Genomic DNA, 25,882 nt, shown 5'->3' on the forward strand with positions numbered 1-25,882 from the left:
CTTCCCTTTTATAATAAGATGCCCTGTCTGGCACTTTAATGGTATGGCTGCATGCTTCTTATTATATGAATACTTAAAGGGGGCTTGATCGAGGGTCTAAATATTTTTTTTCATTTATTATAAGATTTAGCTAATTTTTCCATAAATGAACTTTATCTTATACCTAATAGAAAAATCAAATAAAAGAGGGGTCACCAATCATTTATCCTTAATATACAATCTGCCTTTGAAAGAAGCTTACATTTTTGTAAAGGTACCTTTTTTCTGTTGAACTAATAGGAGAAAAAGAGGTAATATCCAAATAAAAAAAGAACTGAATTACAGAAATTGCTTAAATTTTACAATTATTTAATTAATGTATAGCTTATTTGAAAACAATAATAAAAAATATAGGTCACCGATGAGTAAAAAAAAATATTTCAATTATAATGCCAAAAAATAGCATTGTTTGCCCCAAAGGAAGATAATTTGGAGTTTTTCAATGATATAAACATTTTAAAAGTCATTTGGGGCCAAACTGAATTGATTTTTTTTTTTGTATCACATCATTTAGTAATAACTAATAGTGTATTAAACCAAATTTGTTATGAAAAAACAATGTTAAATTTTTTGCTGAAATTTTTGAACCTGTGAGCCTCCTTAACTAAGATTTTTAAAAATTCCTGTTACAAGTAAAAACTTATTTGATATAATTTACCTATCTGAAGATATATCTTTTAATTTTGTCTGAAATTGTACTTTAAAGTTTTAATGTGACTAATAATAATAAATCAAAGCGCGAAAGCGCTGTAAAGGCAGTTAATTACAGGTTGTGTGTATTTCTAGTCCAGTTATATCATTATCTTCCATGGATAGAACAGAGGTGGTTTGTAGAATTTAAGATTTAGAGTTCTTTTGTACCTAGTTCACCTATATCTAGTCTACTGTTTACAGTATATTTTCTGTGCCTCCCATGAAATGCATTTTTAGCCATGGCCTTGTCAGTTTGCTTTAAATTTATGAGTTTGACTGTCCCTTTGGTGTCTTCCGTCCCTTTTCTTTAGACATATAAGAACTTTTCCTTTTCAATATAAATAGACTATTTTTAATTATTGATTGTATACACATATTCTATGACTCCCATAAAAAAAAGTTCACAAAGATTGACTAGTCTCTGTACTGTGTGTATAGCAAGGACATCAAGTAACATAATGGTAAATGTACATAGTAACATGTCAACTTTTTTGATGACCATACCTGTCAACTGTCAGTTTTTGCATAGTATTTCCCCAATCAAGCTCAAGGCTCCCAAATGGAAATTTTGTAAGAGCAATTTTGTCGACTATTTTAAAGAAAACAATTAATTTAACAATGGCTATGAACTTGCTAATGCACGAAGAAGCCAAAATCCACATTAGAATATATTTGAAGGGAATCCATGACAAATCGCCCCACTTTTCACTAACTCGCCCCACTTTAAAAACAAGGGTGCACACACTGAAATGTCTATTCTTCTTTACTAATCATTGATATTATGTTGATAGTCCTAATAATAAAGCGTTATTACAACTGTCACATAATCTTAACATAAACCAAGAAAACTAAACATTGACCTTTGAACCATGAAAATGAGGTCAAGGTCAGATAAACCATGCCAGGTAGACATGTACAGCTTACAATTCTTCCATACAACAAATAAAATTGACTTATTGCTTATAGTTTAAGAAAAACAGACCAAAACACAAAAGCTTAACACTGAGCAATGAACCGTAAAAAATAAGATCAAGGTCAAATAAAACCTGTGCGACTGACATATAGATCATGAAATATTTCCATACACCAAATATAGTTGACCTATTGCATATAGTATTAGAAAAAAAGGCCAAATCTCAAAAACTTAACTTTGACCACTGAACCATGAAAATGAGGTCAAGGTCATATGACACCGGCCAGGTAGACCTGTACACCTTACAACCATTCCATACACAAAATATAGAAGACCTATTGCAAACAGTATAAGAAAAACAGACCAAAACACAAAACTTAACTATAACCACTAAACCATGAAAATGAGGTCAAGGTCAGATGACACCTGCCAGTTGGACATGTACACCTTACAGTGCTTCCATTCACCGAATATACTAGACCTATTGCTTATAGTATCTCAGATATGGACTTGACCACCAAAACTTAACCTTGTTCGCTGATCCATGAAATGAGGTCGAGGTCAAGTGAAAACTGTCTGACGGGCAAGAGGACCTTGCAAGGTACGCACATACCAAATATAGTTATCCTATTACTTATAATAAGAGAGAATTTAACATTTTTAAAAATTTTTAACTTTTTTTTCAAGTAGTAACTGAACCATGAAAATGAGGTCAAGGACATTGGACAAGTGACCGACGGAATCTTCATAACATGAGGCAACCATATACAAAGTATGAAGCATCCAGGTCTCGGACCTTCTAAAATATAAACCTATTAAGAACTGAGCTAACATCGCCACCGCCGTATCACTATCCCTACAATGTATGTTGAGCTTTCTGCGACAAAAGTCGCAGGCTCGACAAAAAAACTGCCCCAACCTGAATTACCAAATCGCCCCACTTGTGAACTGTGATAAATCCCGTTAATATTTCTCCTGCCAACTTAGTAATGCCAACTCGCCCCACTTATGGAAAAAGATGTTATTCCATTAAATATAAGTTAAATTCCTTATATTGCATTTTGATACATTTAACTGGTTTCTTTTCAACTGTTATGCAAATAACTAAGCTTCAAAACTTACAGTTATTCTTCAACAATCAGTTTTATTTTTAGAATTATAATTTCAGTATATATCAATAATACATGTAGTAATTAAATTAATTTTTGGTTTGTTTGTATTCTGTGTAGATTAGTTTTCGTTAAAGTGGTGCGAGTTTTTATTTTTAATTGTATATATTAATCTAAATATTACCGTTTTTTTATAAGTAGGGCGAGTTGACAGGAGTAATATTAAACATGATTTAACCAATTTCACATGTGGGGCGATTTGATAAATCAGTTTGTGGCAGTTTTTAAAAAAGTAGGGCGATTAGCCAGTGGGGCAACTTGTCCTGCTTCCATTTGAAGGCTCCCTTGAAGGTTTTGTATGACTATATTGACCATCTTTCACGTAAAACCCCCATGTGCAATATGAAAAGTTGGCAGATATGTTTCTAACTCCAGGCAAAATCTACCGGTATGAATGAAAAAGAAGTTTTCAATTAAAGCTCTGTGGCCATAACAGCTGTCTCATTAGCATTTAACCACTTCCCATATTTGCAATTAAAACAATAGAAGAAAATTATTCAACACAAAAACAAAACTTACTTGTAAATATGAAATTCTCTTTACGGTATGAGTTTTTCTCATAGTTTGAGATTGTACAGTAGTACATGTACCTGTAACTGCTTATACCTATTTCTTATTCACTTTTGCTTGATAAACTCATTAAATATCATATACATTGTACCACATCTCCTTATTTTTATAAGCATTCCAATAACATGAACAATTGTAATTCAATTCTATATACCAAAGCAAAATGAACTGCACCACTTTCATTCACTAGTATGCATTTTTTGGCAAAATACAAGTTCTTAAATGACACAATATATATTTATTGATAAAAAAATTAAATTTAGTATACAACTCTTTAACAGGTATAAAAAAAAGCACAGCTTTGTCATAACTTGTGAAATCTGTGCTGAAAACATAGACATTGATGGTATTTGAGTAATTCCATATGTGAAGCTCAACATTAGCTCGTCAGTTGGTGGTGGACAGTTATAGTTCCTTTCTGCAGGCTAGGATGAATGACTTTTCAGGAAAACCAATTTCACAAATCAAAACTTTCCTCTAGATTTCTCCTACAATATTCATCCAGTTTAGTTCTTTTGTTTTAATTGGACACCGTCCTGATTTTTAATTTTGCAAACCATTCAGTCTCTTGCTTGCAAATGGAGCATGAAAATAGGATGGGTATGGCAGTAGACAAGTCTCTTTAAAGTGGGTTTGTGCCCTGAAAAAAAGTTTTATAACTTAAGTTTTTTTTTAAACTTGTGCAACACACATACCTAGATAACTATAACATAGAAGAGAGCATCATTCGTGTCAATGTTTTGTTCCTTTTTACATTGTCATTGATATTTTTTCAGAAAGCCTGAGGCATAACTCGTGAATTCCTGTCATTACATCCTAAATTAACATAATTACTGCTAGAATAATTATCAGTATGATATACGTACACTATCATTTTACAGCAAAAGTCTTCAGTATATATAATTGTTGCATTCATTCACTCCTGTGTTCAGTCGTTCAAAAATATTTAAACATCAACAAATGAACTTTAATAAGGACAAGAAAACACTAGAAAATATACGTACATTCAATCCGTGTTAAAGAGTATTTGAAAGAGAAATATGTCTGGTTAAACGATGTATAAAGGAGGAAAAATTGTAGACATTGCATTACGATGCTTTCTACCTAATAGCACGTGGAGATGTTTACATATTTAGACTTGACCCAGTATGACCCGTACCTTGTAGGTCACCGCCGTCGTTTAAACACTCGACTACAGTCGTGTAAGACAGTAAACAGCTTGAGCCTGTACTATTTGCGTGAAGTAAATGTTTTGTTCTGTACATTTAAATTGTTTTACCTGATAGCAAGGACGTATATCTATCCGTTTCCTTCTCAATTCACTTTGTCAAATCCTTCGAGCTTCTTCAAAACATACGTATTACTGCGCCGGAAGTGAGAAAAATATGAGAAATCCTCGTAAAATAATGTTATTTTCAATTTAGTGGAATCCATTTTGTTATATTTATTATACAAAGATAAAAAAAAGTTACGATTAATCATGAATTTGCATATCATAATACGGAACGTTTATGGACTATTTTTTTAGCTGTAAATCGGCCATTTTGGCGGGAAATCATATACACATACACACGTAGATTGGCTGGTACCCGATCGTAATGTTACACATCACATATATCAAATAGCTAATACCCGGAACGTAGTACCGGGAACCAGGATAATACGTAGACAACATACATAACTAGAAACGCTTTTACGGTTTCTCGTTCATAAACCGAATTCCGCTTTGAATTATAGAAGATGCAATATTAATCATGTTCAGTCGACTTTTCATTGTTATATCAACGTCTGAACTAATTAAAGAATCTTTAGATGTCAGATAACACTCGAAATTGACCCGACCTCTTTCCACACGGAATACACATAATGATAGTTTGTAGTCAGGTTGACTGCTTATAATGCAAAATACACACTAATAACAATTTCTATAAAACGAACAATACACACTGATCGTTTCTTTAGTCCCCAATGTAAATGAAAGAAACAAAAACCATATTATACCATAAAAAGAAGAGGAGAAATTCGAACATTTCCGGGTCTATTTCTGGCCAAAAGACCCCCTGCAAAGATTGCGTATGAAAAGATGAACCTCATGACTTAAAAGTCAGGCCTTAAAGCACTGCCTTTAAAAATGTTATCTAGGTCAATAATGAGAGCACCATTCCTAACAAGTGACAGGTGTTTATCAGTTTGGTGACTGAACATTTGTTACATATGGACAAATTAGCATTTAATATTGCAATTATTATCAACAGTCATAACAGTTTTTTTCTAGCTCAACAGATGTCTTTAAAAAAAAAAAAACTTATAAATTATAAATGAAAATGTCAATGAGCACAACTCGACATGTGCACCTGAATAGACTATCTTCATATTTATAACGACTTTTGACACCCGTTTATATTTTTTTTTGACAGGTTACCTACAATATTCTGGTACTCGGTCAATTAAGTGCAGTCATAATAAATAAAATTAAAAATTTAATCGGTGTAATTTGAGGGGAAATTTTTCTATTTTCCTAACAGTTTGTCATTTTAAGAAAATATGCTGCAGTATATTTTCCCCATGAATTGTACAGATTTAAAGCTTGATGTTACTTCTTTACATTGCTCTAACTCAACTTGGTACCTGTGAGAATGTCGTAGGTATAGCCTGTTGAAAAAATATAAATTTCGGAGTCAAAAGTCAGTAATATATGAAAATAGGCTATTATATTTTGTTAAACACCAAAATAGACATCTTGAGATCATTATATATATTTCTTTAGTTCAGCTGTACTTCTGTTTTTCTTTTTAACTCATTTGTTTAAAACCAGTTCCATGGTTAGAGTATATATAGGAGATGCAATAGACCAAAATGGAAAGAGCATTGGCACACTTTGGGACGAAAACATTTTAAATTTTTTTATAATATATCTTTTGATCAACGCTCTCCCCTAAATTCAAGGCTCTGTGTTGAAGGCTGTACTTTTACCCTATAATGGTTTACTTTTATAAATTGTGATTTGGATGGAGAGTTGTCTCATTTGACTCATACCACATGTTCTTATATCTATAGACTGACAAGTTGGGTATCTTCTGATTCTTTTACCAAGAACGGTAACTTTTAGAGAACAACCTATTCCACATCCATAAGTATATAAATGAAGGACTGGCCGATATTTTATAAATGTGTTTTTAGCTGCAAATGTAAATCCTACAGAAAAGAACTAGAACGAAAACCAATTAAATCAAAGATTATAATAAGTTTATAAATCAATCAAAGATCAAATGATAGACATCATCCTATCACAATTCCATTTCTATTTGACAGAAAATAGTTGTGTTTGTGTAATAACATATAGATCTGTGTCAATGGATGTCATGACTCCATTTCCCTGTCTGGATGCTACCAACTATAGATCCAAATTTTTAAGCCTTCTTCCTAGTTTATACAGTAAGGCTAAAATAAGTAATATTCGTATTAAGGGTTATTTTTTATATTGCCTCAATATGCCTTCTATAAGTTTTATTTTGGAAGTAAAAAATCTGCAATTAAAAATCCATTTATGCTTACTAGATGCATAACCAGGATTTTGAAAAGGGGAGAGGTAGCAGAACAACTTAAGGCAACACTTAACATGTTCTAATGGAACATACATAAACCACTTGTAGCTCCCTACACCTCCTAAATCTTCCTATGCCCACCTTTTTTTCTAAAAGAAGAGACAATTTTTTTTTTCATTTGTCCTTATAGTATTAACCAACCTTTTGTCATTTAATTATAAAACAATCTCTTGAGTAAGAGCCATTACAAACAGACTGTCCAAGCTATATTTAAGCCTATTATAGAGTTCTTTTGAGTTTCTGCAGAGGACACAACATATCTGACAGCCATGGAATTAAGATAATCATACATATTAAACAATGATTGTAATGGAAAAAGAAAAATCGGGATATCAATTACATTTCTTTCCTGTTCGTTCTATGAAATAATTGCTTTCTGATTATTGCATATGACTGGCTTTAATTTGTCCTTGGTCTGAGGATTTAAAAATCAAGATTATTCATATATATTTATGACAAATCTTTTGTCCTTGGTCTGAGGATTTAAAAATCAAGATTATTCATAAATATTTATGACAAATCTTTCTATGTCATGCTTATTCATATTTTTTTCAAATTATCATTATAAATCTTTTTCTGTTTTATATAATAATTGTTATTGGTAGCCCGAAATGTCTAATACCCTCAACCTAAGCATGAATTAGACAAAAATTTAACTGCTGTATGAACCTTTGAAGACAATGTTTTAAAAAAAGAATCAAAACATTCACATTGGATAGGATAATTAAGTGTCACAAATTAAATAAATCCATGATATACAGTGATATAAGTCCCCTGATACTCTAATTATAATGCTGGGAAAAACTCTTTTTTAACCATGGCCTTGCCAGCTTTATTTTGACTTGAGTTTGAATGTCCTTTTGGTATCTTTTGCCTCTCTTTCATTTAAATGTGGATTTGTATGAAAGGATTTTTCCCAAAACAATCAAGTATTTTTTCCAGTGATATTTTAGAATATAGTATGAGGTTAAGTAGGTTTATTATTCTCCTATAATTTCCTCTGATTTAATCTGGTGTAGCAACTGTGACATGTGACAGGTATTCTACATATTGATCATGAACAATATCAAACTGGATTTTTCACCAAACTGAACTATATTTGAGGCATCAATAACCTTAAAGTTTATGCTACAAATGGGTAGGCTCTTTCAAGTGTTGATGTACATGTATGTACGCTAGAGACTGGCCATAAAATTTTATTTAATCTAAGTTTACCAATCATCGTTAATGTTTGATCAACATTTTTTTTACAAATCTGAAAAATCTAAAAAATCCAAACTCGGCAAAATGTTAGCACAAATCCAAGTTTTTGTAGTACATTGTACTGTCACTTTAATGTCTTAATTGTGCACTTTGATGGTAAAGATCTTTATTTTGGTTGAAATGTGGAAAAATGTGATAACTGAAAACTTATGATGCACATAGTGTGTTCTGCTGTCTATCTCATAATGCTCAATATGGTCCAATATGGATCATACTTTTGTCCAATTGTGTGTACAAATTATATTTGGGGAAGGACAGTATATCCCTTAAAATGCATTGTAACATTATAAATCCGAATAAAAACTGGAGTAAATCAATCATTTTCAAGCTTTATTGTGTGGATTGGGACCAGAAATGGATTAGAGTCTTAACCAAGACATGTATTCCGGACATTTATAAAATGTTCGGTAAAACTCAGGCTGGGCAAAGCATGCAACGGTCATCTACTTTTTTTTTCAAGGCTTTCTTAAGAGACAGTCATTTTAACGTAATTCTCGATCTTTTTGACCAAAGCTTTTGCCTTTAACTACAGCCACACATTTCCGTTCATAAAAGTGACATGATCATTATAAGTACTATCAAAACACTCTTAACCATGTTTTTTTCAAAAATGTTTTTGTTATATTGTGCTGCATTGCATAAAGGTCCTCAATATTTCTGAAAATGTCTTACTATCTATCTACAATCTAAATGTCTTACCTCTTCTCCTTTAGTAGCCACCTCATGATTGAGTAATAATTCCACAGCCTCTACGTTCTCCTCATTAATAGCCTGTAACAATGAATCACCTAATTCCACATTATTACTCAATAACAATTCTATCATTTCTATATTCTCATTCTCAATGGAGACAAGTAAGGCCGTACGTCCTAATGGGTCCACACAGTTTATATTTAGTCCAGTTTGTAGGCCCATGTTTAAATATTGCCTTGTAGAAGGAATGTCCCCTCTTTCCACGGCTAGAAGATATTGCTTTTCATCATTTGTGAGATCGACTTCTTTACGAACGACACCCATACCGAGACTATCCTCTTCCATATCAATACCTAAATCATCATTGGCTCGTGACGTTGTCATCAAGGTCTTCCGATATTCGTAATAGACCTTGTCCATCTTGGGGTCTTGTGTGTTGTTGGACAAGTCTGATTTGGAATCTGACCCTGAAACTGTTGACAGCCCCTGAAAAACAAAAACAATATATTTAAAAACAATACATTTAAAATACATTATAATACTGGCATTTCATGCACTGTGTCATTAAATATTATTACCAATTTCCTCTGTAAGTTTCATTTATTCATGGTTAGCACTATCATATATATATAGAAAGGTCATCTGTTATTTATTGTAAAATAAACTAAATTATTTCAAATCATCCAAATGAATATATTTTCCGTGAATATCCTGTTAATTAGCAAGTTCTACCATTTTACAGACAATATATATATAGACTGTAAAAGTTATTTTGACAGACTGGTGCTTTACTTATCAAATAAATGTTCTTTGTTTAATTAACACATCTACATTAAAATCTTAATTCAACCTTTTTCTATATTCGTTTTAGCTAGATGACTGTTTATAACTCTAAACACAGAACTTATATTGCAGTAATAATTGAGGTTTTTTTTGTTCGATATTTATTATCCATGAAATTACTGTAAAATCACAACAAAATACACCTCCAAAACTGGAAACCACTATAAGTAATCTGCAGTGGAAAACAATTATAGAGACAACGGTCAAAAACTTTGACCCTAACAAAAGTTTACGCTTCTGCAGCAAATCCATTTCTGCAATGGATAAAAGTTCAAAAGCACTTTTGTCCATTAGGATGCAGTTGACAATGTTGACAATATAAAGGTACTAAACTGAGTGTTGTGTCATGTGTGGGCATTGTCTTTCACGCCGAGTTATTGACTTTCTTTTCTAGAATATACATGTATTCACAGTATGAACAAATCTTGTTCCAGCAAATCTTATGATCTATTGTATGTAAAATATACAAATAGTTCTTAACTGATAGGGAAAATGTTATGCACAGTTTACGTTGGTTAATTTAGTATAAACTTTAGTATAAACTTACAGCTCATAAGATATAAGCCATTTTTATCATATTTAGTTATTGGTTGAACTTGAAGTGTGAAAAATATGCATCCATATCAGATACATTTTTTGGTATTTCAAAATAAGTGCTATGGAATCATTTATTGTCATGGTTACTTTCTTTGATGTTTTTAGCTCAATTCAATTTTGTGGATATTTGAATTTGTATTTTTTTAGAAAATTCAGCATACAACTACACTAATTTATCTTTCGTTAAACATTTAAAATCATGATTTAAAATATAACCCGGAATATGAATCTGTCAAATTTATCTCATATCTGTGGTCCCTTATACCAGGTGAGCTAAAACAACAGACTGCAATATAAATATTGCATATAACTAGAATCAAACTCGTTCACTCAAATGAAACTATGATATTTCAAAATAACTTTGAATTCCAATACAAATTGATCTCCCATATACACTGTGCTTAAACGGCCGTGGGTAACTTAAGTTACCCACAGCCCAAGATGGAGCCGCCTGGCTTCGGTTAGGAAGTTTGCTCCTATATAATTACAATACCATGAATACAAAAGAAATGTTCAGTAATTAAAAAGTTATATAAATCTTTTAGGGAAACTCTGCAATGTAAAACGTGGTTAGTAACTACAAAATAAACGATTACAGCACGATTTGCCAAAACACTTATGATGTCCGTAACTTCCAAACAACTTGTCCGTAACTTTTTTCCTTATACCAATAGGGATGTCCGTAACTTTAGCATGATGTCAGTAACTTTCAAAGAGGTCAATCCTTAGCAGAAATACAGATGAATCAGTCCAAACCTATGATTTGATTCCAATCTTATTGAACCCCTGAGGTCAATGAAACTGTTAGAAGATTTTAAATCTACCTTTATTACTATAATAAACTGACACCGTGATGTTCAATAATATAGCCTTCCATCTACTCCTAGATATTGGCATTTTTTTCTCATGATCAACAACACATCACACTAGATATAGTAGAGACCATACCTTTTTGGCTAACAATTCAGAATTATTTAAAGGAAAGAATATCATTTTTTTTCCGCCAAGGACTCATCAGTGAACAATCTATAAAGCTAGAAGAATGTTAGATAAATTTCGCCGTACCGTCAGATCCCGTTTTATTCCGGGAATATTTTTTTCAAATTTAACGGAAAATCCGTGACACTCTGGTTTACTTTTTCTCTTGTTTAGTTTGAAGCATATCGCTATTGTATAAATCTATGTAAAAATTAAGGGGTTTGATAGTGTGTATTGTCCTTTAACTGTTGAAATTGTTAATATTACAATTTTGAAAAAAAGTTACCCACATCCGAAAATAAAGTTACGGACAGTCTGATTATTTTTAACTTGTAAGTTACGGATATCTTATACATTTTTTAAAAGTTTGCCCTGCGCTAAAGTGAAGTCAAAATTAACGAATTTGAAGAGATGGTAGGTGATTTCTTTATTCAAAAATCCTATCAATATTTACATAGATCATGAAAAACGTTGCAAAAAGTATATTTCGTATCAACTGTCATCTCAACGAGTTTAGAGTCCGCCATCTTGGGCTGTGGGTAACTTAAGTTACCCACGGCCGTTTAAGCACAGTGATATATAAGGATTATTTCTTGTGATTCAAATCAAACTGAGTTAATCTTAGAAAAAACATGAATTTGGCAAATTTGTCTCATATCTCAGTGGTCCTTTATACTGGGTGAGCTAAAAACTACAGACTTGCAATATTGATATTGCATAACTTGAAACAAATTCATTCACTCAAATGGAACATTCAAATACCTTAAAGACCAATGGTGTTGATCATTAGCTGTAGAAAATAGCTATAAGATCTACATCCAAACAGCTTTTTTTGTCACATCAATGAAAACAAGAATATGACGTAATTCACCAGTATTTATCAAGTTATTTTTACAATCTTGTGGTTCGATAACCAGCAGCAATGATACAAAGCAGGTTTTTTTTTGCTGAATAGTCAATAAATAACGTCACTATTGTCAATGATCCTTTAAGCATGAAACCTTATCTAGTTTCTAAAGTCATTATGTTCTCTGGCCTAGACAGACATCTTGTATTAAGCAATTCAATTCAGCATATTTACACAAATAAAGTTGCATAACTATGGTAAATCATTTCAAACTTTTTCAAAATCACTCAACATTTTAAAAAGGGAGTTCCTCTTTCATCAATCAAAAAACATCCATGTTAATTTCATGCAAATCAATCAGAGACTTGATTATGGCAAAACACTAGAAAAAAATTATGTTCAGACATTAAGACTCGTTCATGACTCTACAATGATGGCAAAAAACATGATGTCTTTTCATCATTTCTTAAATGCTATCTCACAAAATCATTGAGTGATGGCTGCCAGACCCATGATCCAGTTTCAAATATAACATGTATATTCAGAACATTCATCACTTATATCATGAACATATATAAAAATCTAAAAATATTGACTCAAATTATTGCGCTTTTGCTCTTACAAGAAAAAACTCACAGACTTATGAAAATCTTAATTGGATTAGCATGTATTATCTAAAATTATTTATTATACAAGAATTAAGTGTCAATTCAGATCAAATGATAAAAATTTCTTGCTGATACTCACTGACCTTTATAATATAATACCTATTATATCTATATAATACTAAGTGTCACAATGCTTTAGCAAAGACTCACATGATAGGTGCATAAGCTCATATATACAGGTATTTTTCTTTTGACAGCATGATTAACTGTTGTCTGTACAATGAATTCCACAAAAAGTAATAAAATATTTACTTTTCTGTTTAAGAAACTAAATACCATTTTTCAAACTGTGTTTTTTTCATTAGCTTAGTTTATTTTTCATACAAAAGTAAGAATTTTCCAGTTGGAAATATGGAGTAGTTTTTGAGATGGATAATAAAAATCTTAAATACAGAGAGACAGCCTTAAATGATGTAAATTTCCAAATAAAACATGTGTGCTGTAATGGAGACTAGTTCATGGGTAATAGTGTATATATGTAGGAGAAGTGATGGGCTGTTTTTAAATTTTAATTCATATAACAGATGTATTGGAATGTAAAATGCTCTCAAACTTTTTATATAGCTTATAATTGTTTTTGCGCAAAACCATGTATAGTTTAAATGGAAAAGAGAAATGATGTATGATGTACAGTGTAATAGTGTATGGTGTAATGATGAATGGTGTAAAGTTGTATGATGTTATGGTATATGGTGTAACGTTGTATGGTGTAATGTTGAATGGTGTAATGTAGTATTATGTAATGGTATATATGGTGTAATGTTGAATTATGTAATGTATATGGTGTAATGTTGTATTATGTAATGTATATGATGTAATGTTGTATTATGTAATGTATATGGTGTAATGTTGTATGATGTAATGTATATGGGTAATGTTGTATGATGTAATGGTATATGGTGTAATGTTGTATGATGTAATGTATATGGTGTAATGTTGAATGGTGTTATGTTGTATGGTAAAATAGTGTAATGGTGTTAAGTCTATGGATCATGGTGTATGTAGTATTTTTGTATGTTGAAATGTTTTATGGTGTAATGATAAATGGTGTAATGCTGAACGGTGAAATGATTTATGGGGTAATGTTAATTGGTGTAATATGGAATAATGTAATGTTATATGGTGTAATCATATATGTTGTAATGTTGTATGGTGAAATGTTATATGGTGTAATGTTGAATGGTGTATGGTGTAATGTTGTGTGGTGAAATGTTGTATGGTGAAATGTTTTATGGTGTAATGATAAATGGTGTAATGTTGAACGGTGAAATGATTTATGGGGTAATGTTAATTGGTGTAATATGGAATAATGTAATGTTATATGGTGTAATCATATATGTTGTAATGTTGTATGGTGAAATGTAATATGGTGTAATGTTGAATGGTGTATGGTGTAATTTTGTGTGGTGAAATGTTGTATGGAGAAATGTTATATGGTGTAATGTGGTATGGTGAAATGTTATATGGTGTAATATTGATTGGTGTAATGTTGTATGGTTAAATTTTGAATGGTGTAATGTTGTATTATGTAATCGTATATGGTGTAATGTTGTATGATGTAATGTTGTATGATGTAATGTATATGGTGTAATGTTGAATGGTGTTATGTTGTATGGTAAAATTGTATAATGGTGTTTAGTCTATGGATCATGAAGTATATTGTATTGTTGTATGGTGAAATGGTTTATGGTGTAATGTTAAATGGTGTAATGTTGAATGGCGAAATGATTTATGGGGTAATGTTAATTGGTGTAATATTGAATAATGTAATGTTATATGGTGTTATCATATATGTTGTAATGTTGTATGGTGAAATGTTATATGGTGTAATGTTGAATGGTGTATGGTGTAATGTTGTGTGGTGTAATGTTGTACGGTGAAATGTTATATGGTGTAAGGCTGTATGGTGAAATGCTTTATGGTTTAATGTTAAATGGTGTTATGGTTAAAGGTGTAATTTTGTATGGTGTAATATTCAATGGTGTAATGATGCATGGTGTAATGTAGAATCGTGCAATTTTGAATGGTATAATGTTGTATGGTGTAAAGTTGTATGGTGTAATGTTGTATGATGTAATGTTGAATGGTGTAATGGTATATGGTGTAATGATGTATGGTGTATAGTGTATGATGTATGGTGTTAGGGAGTAAGGTATATGAAGTATACCTTATTGTATTTAGTATATGTGGTATTGTGTAAGTTGAAATGCTGTATGGTAAACACGAGTAGTTTACACCATTTGAGGGCTGTAAACAGTCTTCCAGGTGAGACAATAATCTGATATTCTCTTTTTGATACATGTTTGTTCTCTTACTTTTCATTAAGTTTATGAAGAATAGTTAAATGATTTAAGATTGTAAAGTCAAATATACATGAACTTGAGATGTATAAAAAGTTGAGTGCCAATTATTGCATTTCTGTTTTTATGTAGAATTCTGAATCTGGATGTAATTGTCTGTTAATTACCAAAGCATTTTGAGATAGTAATATGTGAATTAAATTAATTTTATTCAAATCTAATATAATCTGAGGCATCTCATCAAAAACATCAAAAGTTCACTTAATGTGTACAGGATATACATTTTGGGTGTGAATCGGTGTATATCATGTCCAAAACTAATATCAATGCCTTTTCCAATTTCCTGTAAATTAAAAGTTGCTGATTTTATATTTGTACCTTTCAAGATTTCAGACATATCTTGTAATAAATCAATCAAAAATACTAAATTAAGGGTGAGCTACTTTCAATTTCCTTTAATTCATAGTCAGCGATCCTTCAAAGCGTTCAAACATTTTCAATATTCACTAAGACATTTTACTTGTACAAGTAGAATCTTATTTGAAATGGTTTTCCAAATGAATGATTTCAGAGAAAATAATCTGATTTAATATGACAGTGATACAAGAAAGTTTGAATAAAAATTTGTAAAGCTGTTTTACGCTGTTAAGCAATATATTGTATTTTAACTATATCATACTTAAATAATTTCAGTATAATATCTAGAAAAAATCTGCAGTTCATCATGCTAGAGAATTTAACCTTTATCATCAAAGAGTTTTTTTGCATGCATTACTTATCTAAGCACTGGTTAAAATGATTTGTTAACATACTTATTACTTGTGAAAGCTGAATCAGAATTAATTCATAAAACTCAATTTTTAGAGTTCTATAGATTCATCAATATTCAATAGACACCAATTTTTGTGGATTTCCTGGGAACATGAGATCCACAAATTCAGATGTTCAACGAATAACACATTTTTCTAATTAGAGGAATGAATGTAGACTTTGCCAAAACCACAAAATTAAATATCCACGAATATGCTAGTTTTCTTCAAACCACGAAAATTATGGTATCCATGAAAATAAATGAATTCACAGTATTAGCTAATGGACATTTTTCTAGATGGCCAACACTAGTCCTGTCAAGCACATGCTTTTGACCTTGTACAAGGAAAACTGGGAACACATTTTGTAACTGATTATTTGAGTTCATTTACTCTAAATACAGATAGGGGCTTTTAGAATTTAAAATAAAGGTTAGAAGTGGAAATGATCAAAGTTGAAATCTTAGCTGTCCTTATCATTAAAAATATATATACATATTCTTTGTGTAATCATACGTTTTTTGATTGAGTTAAGTCTGCTAATTGATATTTTATCGTATGTTTTTATATGTTGTGATGTTATGCTATTGTTTCAGAAAAAGGGAGAAGGTTTGGGCCCATTAAAACGTTTAATCCCGCTGCAAATGTTTGCACCTGTCCTAAGTCAGGAATCTGATGTACAGTAGTTGTCGTTTGTTTATGTAATATATACGTGTTTCTCGTTTCTCGTTTTGTTTATATAGATTAGACCGTTGGTTTTCCCGTTTGAATGGTTTTACACTAGTAATTTTGGGGCCCTTTATAGCTTGTTGTTCGGTGTGAGCCAAGGCTCCGTGTTGAAGGCCGTACTTTAACCTATAATGGTTTAATTTTTAAATTGTTATTTGGATGGAGAGTTGTCTCATTGGCACTCACACCACATCTTCCTATATCTATAGCAAGATATCTTTTAAGCCTCACAAGCTCAGAACTTAAAATGCTAAGTGGAGTGAAGATAAACAGAATCACTTTTCATTTTAAGCCCTGGATGTCTAGATTTCATGTTTTTAAGACCAGGACCCCTCCTACCCTCCCTCTTCCTTTTTGTTTCCTTCCAAACCAAACTGAAATTGAACGCATTTTTAGTTACAAAATTGTAAGGTTGATATTTGTTTTACTGGCATTCATTAACCACATCTCCTTAGTGATTTTAATATCAGAGTCTTGCAATAGTAACCTAAATAAATGGCTCCCTAATGATGATAAAGTAAAAGTTCATTTTGATCAGCTTCATCAAGAGTATACTCAATTATTCAATCTAAAAATTCCAAGTTTTTACTGGTAAATAATGCAAAATCATGAGATTTCAAAATTAGAAGTAGTCTGAGCTCAAGTTTGAAATTGGGGAATTTGATAAATTTCAATTCATTTATGGGTAAATACAATTTTGTAGACAAATTAATCTGGTAGCTCCTGAATAATAAGTATGACATAATCCCTGTTTTGCAAATTTCTGATTATAATATAACCTATCCCTTATTCAGGACTATTATATATCGTCTGAATCATGGACCAGCCTTATGTTACATTCAAAATTAAATTATTTCAATTTCAAATCATTAAAAATATAAAAAAAATATGTGAAATTGTCTTTTTCCTTTTGTGGTTTCATGAAAATTTCTGACTACTATAGTAACACATGTTGTATTAATTATACTAATATTAAACCAGCATTCCTGTTTTAAGTTGCAGGTAAACATTTTCCTTCACTAAATAAACAGTCACATAAGTCTAAACCTATTGTTCAATACTTAATACAAGTACTTAGTACTCCAGATCAAAAGATAAACTATTTCTTGCTCCCTGAACTATTAATATGTTTACTCTCCTGGTAAATACTTAAGGTCACATTACTTCATGAACTTGGCAAAGAACCACTGTAAATTCAGAAATTATTGCCATGTTTTTTTTATTATTGCGAAAATATCCTAATAATTTAAACTAACATTTTGAAATTTTTATATGAATTTAACAGGATTTTTCTAAATATCGCCCAAAAATGTCAACATTGCGATAAAAATGCACTCAATATAAATTATTTCTGAATTTACAGTATTCCACTTGTACAAACAATTTTTTTTCACAGATTTGAATATAATGCCCAGCTTTCTTTCAAAATTAAATTCAATAAAATTTCATGTAAGCTGTTTTAATAAATAGAAGGGATTTATGCGATGCTATGGTCATGTATATCAAAAAATTTTGCAGCGACTGCATTACCATGTGATGTCTAATAGATTGGGTAAAAACTTTACAAATGAACATATGCACATTTTTACCTGTAACACCATAGGACAATGCACTTTTTTACCTGTAACACGATAAGATCTTTGCGCTTTTTGACCTAATGCACAGTAGAACATTTGCACTTTTTAATGTAACACAATATGACATTTGTGCTTTTTTACCTGTAACAAGATAAGACATAAAATTGGTGCTTTTTTACCTATTACATAATAGAACATTTGCACTTTTTACATGTAACACGATATGACATTTGTTCTTTTTTACCTGTAACATGATATTGAGGAAGAGAAACTAGAATATTTATTTTAAATCAGTGGGCGAAATACCTGAGCAAGGACAGATTACAATTTAGAGCTTAATCTGTTCATTCCTAGCGCCAGATAATCAGTGAAAACTGACCTGTGACGGCAAAACGTCTTTGTGTCTTTAGAATGTATACTATTAGCTCTAGTACTAAGGCGCTATAAAATTACTTTTAACGATGAATTTGCCATGAAATGACTATACATTTTCAAGCATAATGAAAATTATGACTTTCTCTCTATGCCAGGTCAAACCTACGGGGTCCTAAGCTTGTATAAAATAAGAGTAAAGTCATAAGAAGCAAAAATTGTAAAAGCACAAATGTTTATATAAAAAGTGCAAATGTCCATTTTAAAAAGCACAAATATCCTATGAAAGAGCCCAAACATACTGTGCCAACCTTAATTATATATTGCCATCAAGAATGTTTATTAATTCTCTTTGTCATTGGTTTGCTGTCTCGCTCAATCTATCCCCATCATATACTTTTCTTAATATTCCAGTCTGTCAATGGATTGTCTTAACTACCACAGATTAATACAGAGAGAGTATGATATTTCTTTATATCCCCGACTCCTTCGGAAATTGAGATAGAATACTAATCCTTGTACAATACTGGTATCTTAATTGAAAACTAAAGTGTGGTCAACCAAACAGATTTGTTATTTTGATTCGATAATCAGTCTTCTTACAAAACCATTTATTCTCCTATTAATATCATTATTTTGCCATTTTTTCCATTTTTGTTTACAGCTCTTCTGCATGGAAGATAATATAAGTCAATGGAAGGTCAATGGCTGATTATTACCAGTAATTGGTATCAATCTTGCCATGCTTCCAATTTCTAAAGATATGTCAACATTGGTCTTCTTCAGAGTCATACAACAAACAAAGTATGAAGGTTCTATCATCAGAAACTCACAAGAGTCCACACACAAAATTATCATCAAATGCTAATAAGCCTTCAGGAGTCATTCAAGGTTAAATGTCTGTCTCAGATTCCAAGGTCAAAATGTCATCTGACCAGACAAAAAAGGAAATTATAAAAAAATATGTATAAACAGAAGTTTTCATCAATTAGATTGATTGATTGTTGGTGTTTTAATGCCACTTTTAAGCATCACTTTCAGGCTATTTCATGGTGGCCAGGTTTTATTGGTGGAGGTAGCAGAGTTGTGTAGAGAAAAACCACAACCTCGGATAGAAAAACTTGACAATTCTAGTCAATTATGATTGGAGTAAAGTGCACACGCACAAGTGGGGTTCAAACTCACAACCTCAGTGTTGACTGGCTAGTGATTACAGTAATAACTACTTAGACTACTTGGCCACACTCAGAGGCCCCTCTCATCAACTAGACAAAAACTGAAAAACATTACAAATGTTTAGGTCAACATGCAGTCTTATACAACAGATATCTGTCCATTTTATAGACCTTCCTTATATCCCTACTGGGGATTCTGCACATTGGACCTCAACTTATACATATTACCCTTTAAATGACATCTGGTGATGTACAAAAATATAAGTGAATAAAGAAGGGACGAACATTTTTATTTACTATCTTGAAACTATCAATCATGCAAATTGTTTTTTTTTTCAACATATAACACTATTGGCATGGGGAAAATCTGCTTTCAAAATAATTTTTTTTTTACGTCTGCTTGAGCAGAATATGTTTTTAGGACAAAAAAAACATAACCCCCCTTGAAGTTAAATGGTTACAATCCCTTACAGGAAAGAAACAAGCTGTAGATACCTCAATTAATACTATAAATCACTTGATAGGCATGAAAAATCATTTCACTTTATTTGTGTTATGTCCTACAGTAGTAGTATTCAATTATAAGTAATTAAAGTCATATTCAAGTGAAAACCTATTAATAAATTTACAAAATAATACAAATATCTCCCAACAGAATTCAAGTTGACATATCGTTTTAAATAATTTATTGATTAACGATTGAATTCGTTTCATAATAAATGAAATATTTTCCAAATAGAGTTACTTTTGCTATAAAAATTTGATAAAATATTCAATAAAATAACCAAAGCTATTTGTTCATCGTTCAATCTTAAAAATGTCCATTGGTAAAGGTTCAAAAAGTTGAATCAATATTTATCATTAACTTGAACAATTTGCCTTTGGTCTAGTTAACTTCTATTCACTATACATACATACACATTATTGGTAACTGGGATTCTGCAACACTGGACTTATTATTTGGCCTTGACTTAGCGTATTTAATAGTTATATAAATTCAGTGTTGCTCTGAGGCATCAGACATCCAAATTTTACAGTCTGTTACATCCAGAAATTGCAGCTAAAGAGTGATAGATTGCCAAACAGTCACTGCTCTAAGAGTTGCACAAAATAATCAGAAACAGCTATTATGAGGGGGAGGACAGGGGGTACCCTTCTCCCTTCTCCCACCCCTCTTCTCCTTTCTCCTACCCCTCTTCTCCTTATTTTTATCTTTAATTTACCGGAAAAAAGAGAGATATTTTATTTTTTCATATTTTATTTTTTTCTCCAACCTTTTCTCCTTTCTCCCAGCCTTCCTCTCCTTTCTCCTACCCCCTTTCTCCCTGTCTCCCTTACCCATGTCCTCCCCCTCTATTATGATACTGTAAATTCAGAAATTATTGCGTGCATTTATTATTGCGATTTTGTTATTTTACGCTTAAATGCGATTTTAATTTTTACGATTTTGAGAAAAGTCATGCTTAATTCAGTTAAAATATTACAAAATGCGAGTTTTAATTATTGCGTTTTCAACTCAGTCGCATTATTCGCAATAATAAAAACCTCACAATAATTTCTGAATTTACAGTAGAACATATGACTGTCAAACTGATTTTGAGTTTACTGTAAATCCAAAAATTATCATATAGGTTTTAAATTATCAATGCAAATAATGTAAGTTAACTGAATCAATATCCCTATTATATGAACTCACATTTGGAATTGGATACATACATGGTATACCTGTATGTAGATGCATGAAATCGCAGTAATTTAAATCTCACAAACTTTTTTTGGTTGGTGAGGGGTGGGGGGTCTAGTTAAAGTCTAAATTATTTCTAATACTAAAGTTGAGTACAATATTCAGGGAGTTTTGGCAAATCCACCTGATTTTACTGAGTTTATAGACATATTGTTATTTGGGAATCTGCAACAGTTGATTGGGGTATCTGCATATCACTTGAACTTTTGACTTCATACAACAATCAGTTCCATCAGACATTTTCAATTGTGACATAAAATTTTATATAAACCTTTGAAATGTCCTCTAATGAGGGGAAACATTAGAAAGGTTTATTGTCTTTTCATGACTGCATTATTACTAATCAAAAAGTTGAAATAGAGAATACATACATTGTAAATTAAAAATTTGTTTTTGCACATTTTGGAAAAAATTGCCATACAATCAAACAATTTCAAGCCAATTTGACCCCCAATCAGTTGTAATTTTTTCCTATGAATGAAATATTACATAATTCTCAATTGCAAAATGGTGCTAATACTCACTGGCGATTATCTGATCCAACTAAGACCCAGTTGACCATGTGTTGACCACAAGATCTATTAAATGACCAGGCAAATCCATAAAGCCATAGAGAATTAATGTAACCCGTCCCTAGAATTTTCATGGCATTCCATGGAATTTCCATGGCAAAATTGTTGCCATGAAAAGGATGGAGTATTGAAACGAGCTTTTTCATGGATTTCATGAAATCCATGGCATCGAAAAAAAGAGTGACAGGGATTGTATACTCAGTATTTCCATCGTTGCCATGAAATCATAAAAGGATGGAAATCATGGCATCGATGGCAAATTGCCATGATTTCCATGGAAAGTGTGGCATCAATGGCAGGTTCACATGGCCTCTATGAAAAGTATGGCATTTATGGCAGGTTGCCATGAAAATGATGGCAACAATTACAGATTGCCATGGAAAGTATGGCATCCATGGCATTTCCCTGGTATTCACTCACAAATGGACATGCAGACCTGCAATATTACCATGTATAGTTCTGTATAGTTTAATAAAATATTCTTGTCCTTTGTCCTTTTCAAAATAGGACACTGGGAAAGTAAATATCTGCAGTAGTTCTCATCAGATTGAATTAACCTCATTACTTTCAAAATAAAGCTTCACCATTAAAGTTTCATTGCCATATATTGCTAGCAAAATAGATCAAAAAAATAAAAACTATTAAAATTAGACTATGTTTTAATGTAAATTTAAGTTAAACATTTTGGAAATGTTCAAAGTTCATTATTGCTATCTGACGTCTATCTTGTATTGTGTTCCTTTCTTGGCTTCGGCAGATGGTTGATGACCTAGTGGACAACTTTCCATTTCTTTCGTATGATGCCTAAAAAAAAGTTACCATATATATTAATATCTATTCTGAAAAATATCATATATATACTAGTGAAATAAAACAAGTAGGTGGGCTTTTCCTTCGTTTTGACATATTGACTTGATGGGCTTTTCTCATTGTTGAAGGCTGTATGGTGAACTATAGTTGTTAATGTCTGTGTCATTTTGGTTTGATAGTTGTCTCATTGGCAATCATACCACATCTTCTTTTTTATATTGAATTTACTATTTTTATCATATCATTCAATATACAACAGAAACATCTAAAACTCGAAATTATAAAATTAAGGTGGTACCTAACACTACAGGGAGATAACTCTATAATATCAGCTAAACGATTTAATAACGTTGCGTTGTACAGGCAATATAAAGCTTCTCAATGATTAAAATTAGTGTTTGTCGAACTGCTATATAACCAGTGTATTTTTTCTGATAAAACGCTTGGTTCAAACTTTTTGATTTTTTAATATTTTTGTTAAAGGGTCAAAGTAAATACTTTGTCAAAATTTCATGAAAATCAATCGATCCAAATTAATTTTAGTGAAAATGTTGGGTACCACCTTAAACTATGAAAAATAAGATGTTAAGCATGTTTTAAAAAGTAATTATATTTTTAGAAAAGAATCCTTGTAAAATCAAGGGCAGATAATTATAATGACCTGTTTTGGGGATTTTTTCAATAAAATAAGAACTGTGGGCTGTAACCCCAAATTTTCAAATATGTATATCATGTTTATATAAAAATGAATATTACAGATGGTTTTACAACTTTTTATTTTTTTCCAAAATGTTTTGAAAGTCCAATATGTGCAAAAATTACTTAAAAAGCATTCATAAGAATTTCTTTCATATAAAACTACTTACTCCAAGTCTGATTGAATGTGTCCATTCTTCAGTCCTATCACAAAACAATTGTCTTTTGTTTCACCATGCAGTTCTGAAATATAAAACATATTACAATTAAAATATAAGAAATATTACAATTAAACAAAATAATTATTACATATTCTGTATGAAGTGTATAGGTTATTCTTTACTGTGATTAGTATTGGTCTTTTATTTCACTTTAACATCATAGGCCCATATTTACATGTATGTCTTGCCATTTTTAAAATCTTAAATTTGATCCATAATCATGATAGTTCAGAACATATTCTATAAAATTGTCTTAAAGATATAAGTCTTGTCACAATACCACAGTAATTATGTACATGATGTAATTATGCAAAAATTGCATGGTCTTTTATAGTTATTCTCTTGATCCCACATGGTACTTATATATGTCACAATTTATTTGAAGGAAATAACAGTTTCATAATATTCAAAAAGGTTGAAATACTTATTCATAATTTGTACTTACCAGAAGATTTAATCCAAAATATATGAAAACATCAATCTTCACAAATCCAATAGTTATATGTCATCAGAATAATACATCTGCACTTTTTAATGTTAATAGAATACTTTGGCTCTTTTTAGGCCACAACTCTACATCCATGGTAAAATTCATATTTTGGTCAAGATAAATAAGACATCTTTTCTTGTAATGTCTGCAAGTTCAAATTTTGAATCTGACCAGTGTTGGGGTTGTTTGAGGAGTTGTTTGATTCCTTGAAATGTTTCCCTAATTATACTATTAATTACCTAAATCTTAAATATTAGATATATATAATAATAAATAAAAAATATTCACCAATTTTTATCTATTATTTTTATATTTTGGACTGTAGAAATTTAAGAGAAATATACAAAGCCATATGGTCTCCTTCTTTGGGCCCCAACTCTTATCAATGAATGTGTACATATCATTTCCTGTCCATTTCACAGAAGCAAATGAAACCAGATGGGGAACCTACATAACATTTCTATCACTAATTGTTAAGGAAGAGACTGCATGGAAATAATATTTGTGTATTATCCATACTGTATCATGATTATTACTTAATTAAAAAGAGATACACTTAATAATTATAATTGTACTTGAAAATAAATTAATTTAACCTGCATCTCCTATGTTGGAAAATTAAAAAATAACTTATTGTCTTAATTACTGTTAGTGAAATAAGTATATAATATTCTGGTCACTTTTTATTTGTTTAAATGTATATAAATAGCAACACATAAAATAAAGTTATAAATTACCTAACAATGCTATCACATTTTATATTTAATTGAATTTAATATGCAATCTTTAAGACTCTTCAAATATATGTTGGATTTCAGGGTGGTACAAATACTGGCTTTATGACACAAATAATTATCATGCACACTCTCATCAGTATTGATATATTTTTCATTTGAAAAAAAAATTAAAGGAACTTTATTTTTAGGTGGATTCCATCTCGGGGATCCAGCTTTTTTTAAGCGGAATCCTCCTAATATTCTCATACAGTAGTTTTGATAATGTTTCAGTAACTTTTAATGTTTCAAATCATCAAAATATTCTAAGTCCAATTTTGCCTTCATTTTCATCTCAGAAAATTTCTAAGTATTGCTTTTCCATCGTTTGCCTTCCTTAAAAATTTCAAAGTCCAAGTTTGCCATCGTTTCCATCCCCCCAAAAAGTTAAAGTCCAAACTTTGCCATCGATTGCCATAGATTTTCATCCTTTCCATGGAATTTCTTTTATACATAATATGAAAACGATGGAAATTTTTGCCATGGAAAATTTTTGCCATGAATTTCATGGAATTTCATCAAATTTTACATCGTTTCCATCCTTTTTCCATGAAAAATCGATGGCATAGATGGAATGCCATGAAAATCCTAGGGACGGGAATAAGCAATTGATAAAATATTGTAATGCATTAGATTTGATAATGATCTGAATATAAATTCTTATCAATATGCTGAGAACTATACATCACTCTTATAGACCAATAATTGAGTATTGTTCTGAGACCTAATAAAGTTG

At 31.1% G+C, this 25,882-nt stretch overlaps 1 protein-coding gene and 2 long non-coding RNA genes across 8 annotated transcripts in view; all 3 read right to left on the reverse strand.

Moving 5' to 3' along the window:
- LOC134697009 (transient receptor potential-gamma protein-like) overlaps nucleotides 1-25,882 on the reverse strand; it is a 157,411-nt gene that overhangs the window by 52,664 nt on the left and 78,865 nt on the right. For all 6 annotated transcript variants that reach the window (XR_010103048.1, XM_063559020.1, XM_063559019.1 and 3 more), the window contains one exon: nucleotides 8,952-9,431. Coding sequence is in view for 5 of the 6 variants with exons in the window: in XM_063559018.1 (XP_063415088.1) it covers nucleotides 8,952-9,431 (480 nt within the window). In the remaining variant the exon portion in view is untranslated. The remainder of the gene's footprint in view (nucleotides 1-8,951; nucleotides 9,432-25,882) is intronic.
- Nucleotides 2,695-5,515, reverse strand: LOC134697011 (uncharacterized). The gene is made up of 2 exons (XR_010103049.1): nucleotides 4,664-5,515; nucleotides 2,695-4,024 (listed from the first exon to the last, which is right to left on the reverse strand). It is a non-coding gene; the product is annotated as an uncharacterized LOC134697011 (long non-coding RNA).
- Nucleotides 22,798-24,707, reverse strand: LOC134696406 (uncharacterized). Its single transcript, XR_010102944.1, has 3 exons — nucleotides 24,329-24,707; nucleotides 23,833-23,905; nucleotides 22,798-22,960 (listed from the first exon to the last, which is right to left on the reverse strand). It is a non-coding gene; the product is annotated as an uncharacterized LOC134696406 (long non-coding RNA).

This window comes from Mytilus trossulus, chromosome 14 (genome assembly GCF_036588685.1).
Source record: "Mytilus trossulus isolate FHL-02 chromosome 14, PNRI_Mtr1.1.1.hap1, whole genome shotgun sequence".
NCBI classification, from domain to species: Eukaryota; Metazoa; Mollusca; class Bivalvia; order Mytilida; family Mytilidae; genus Mytilus; species Mytilus trossulus.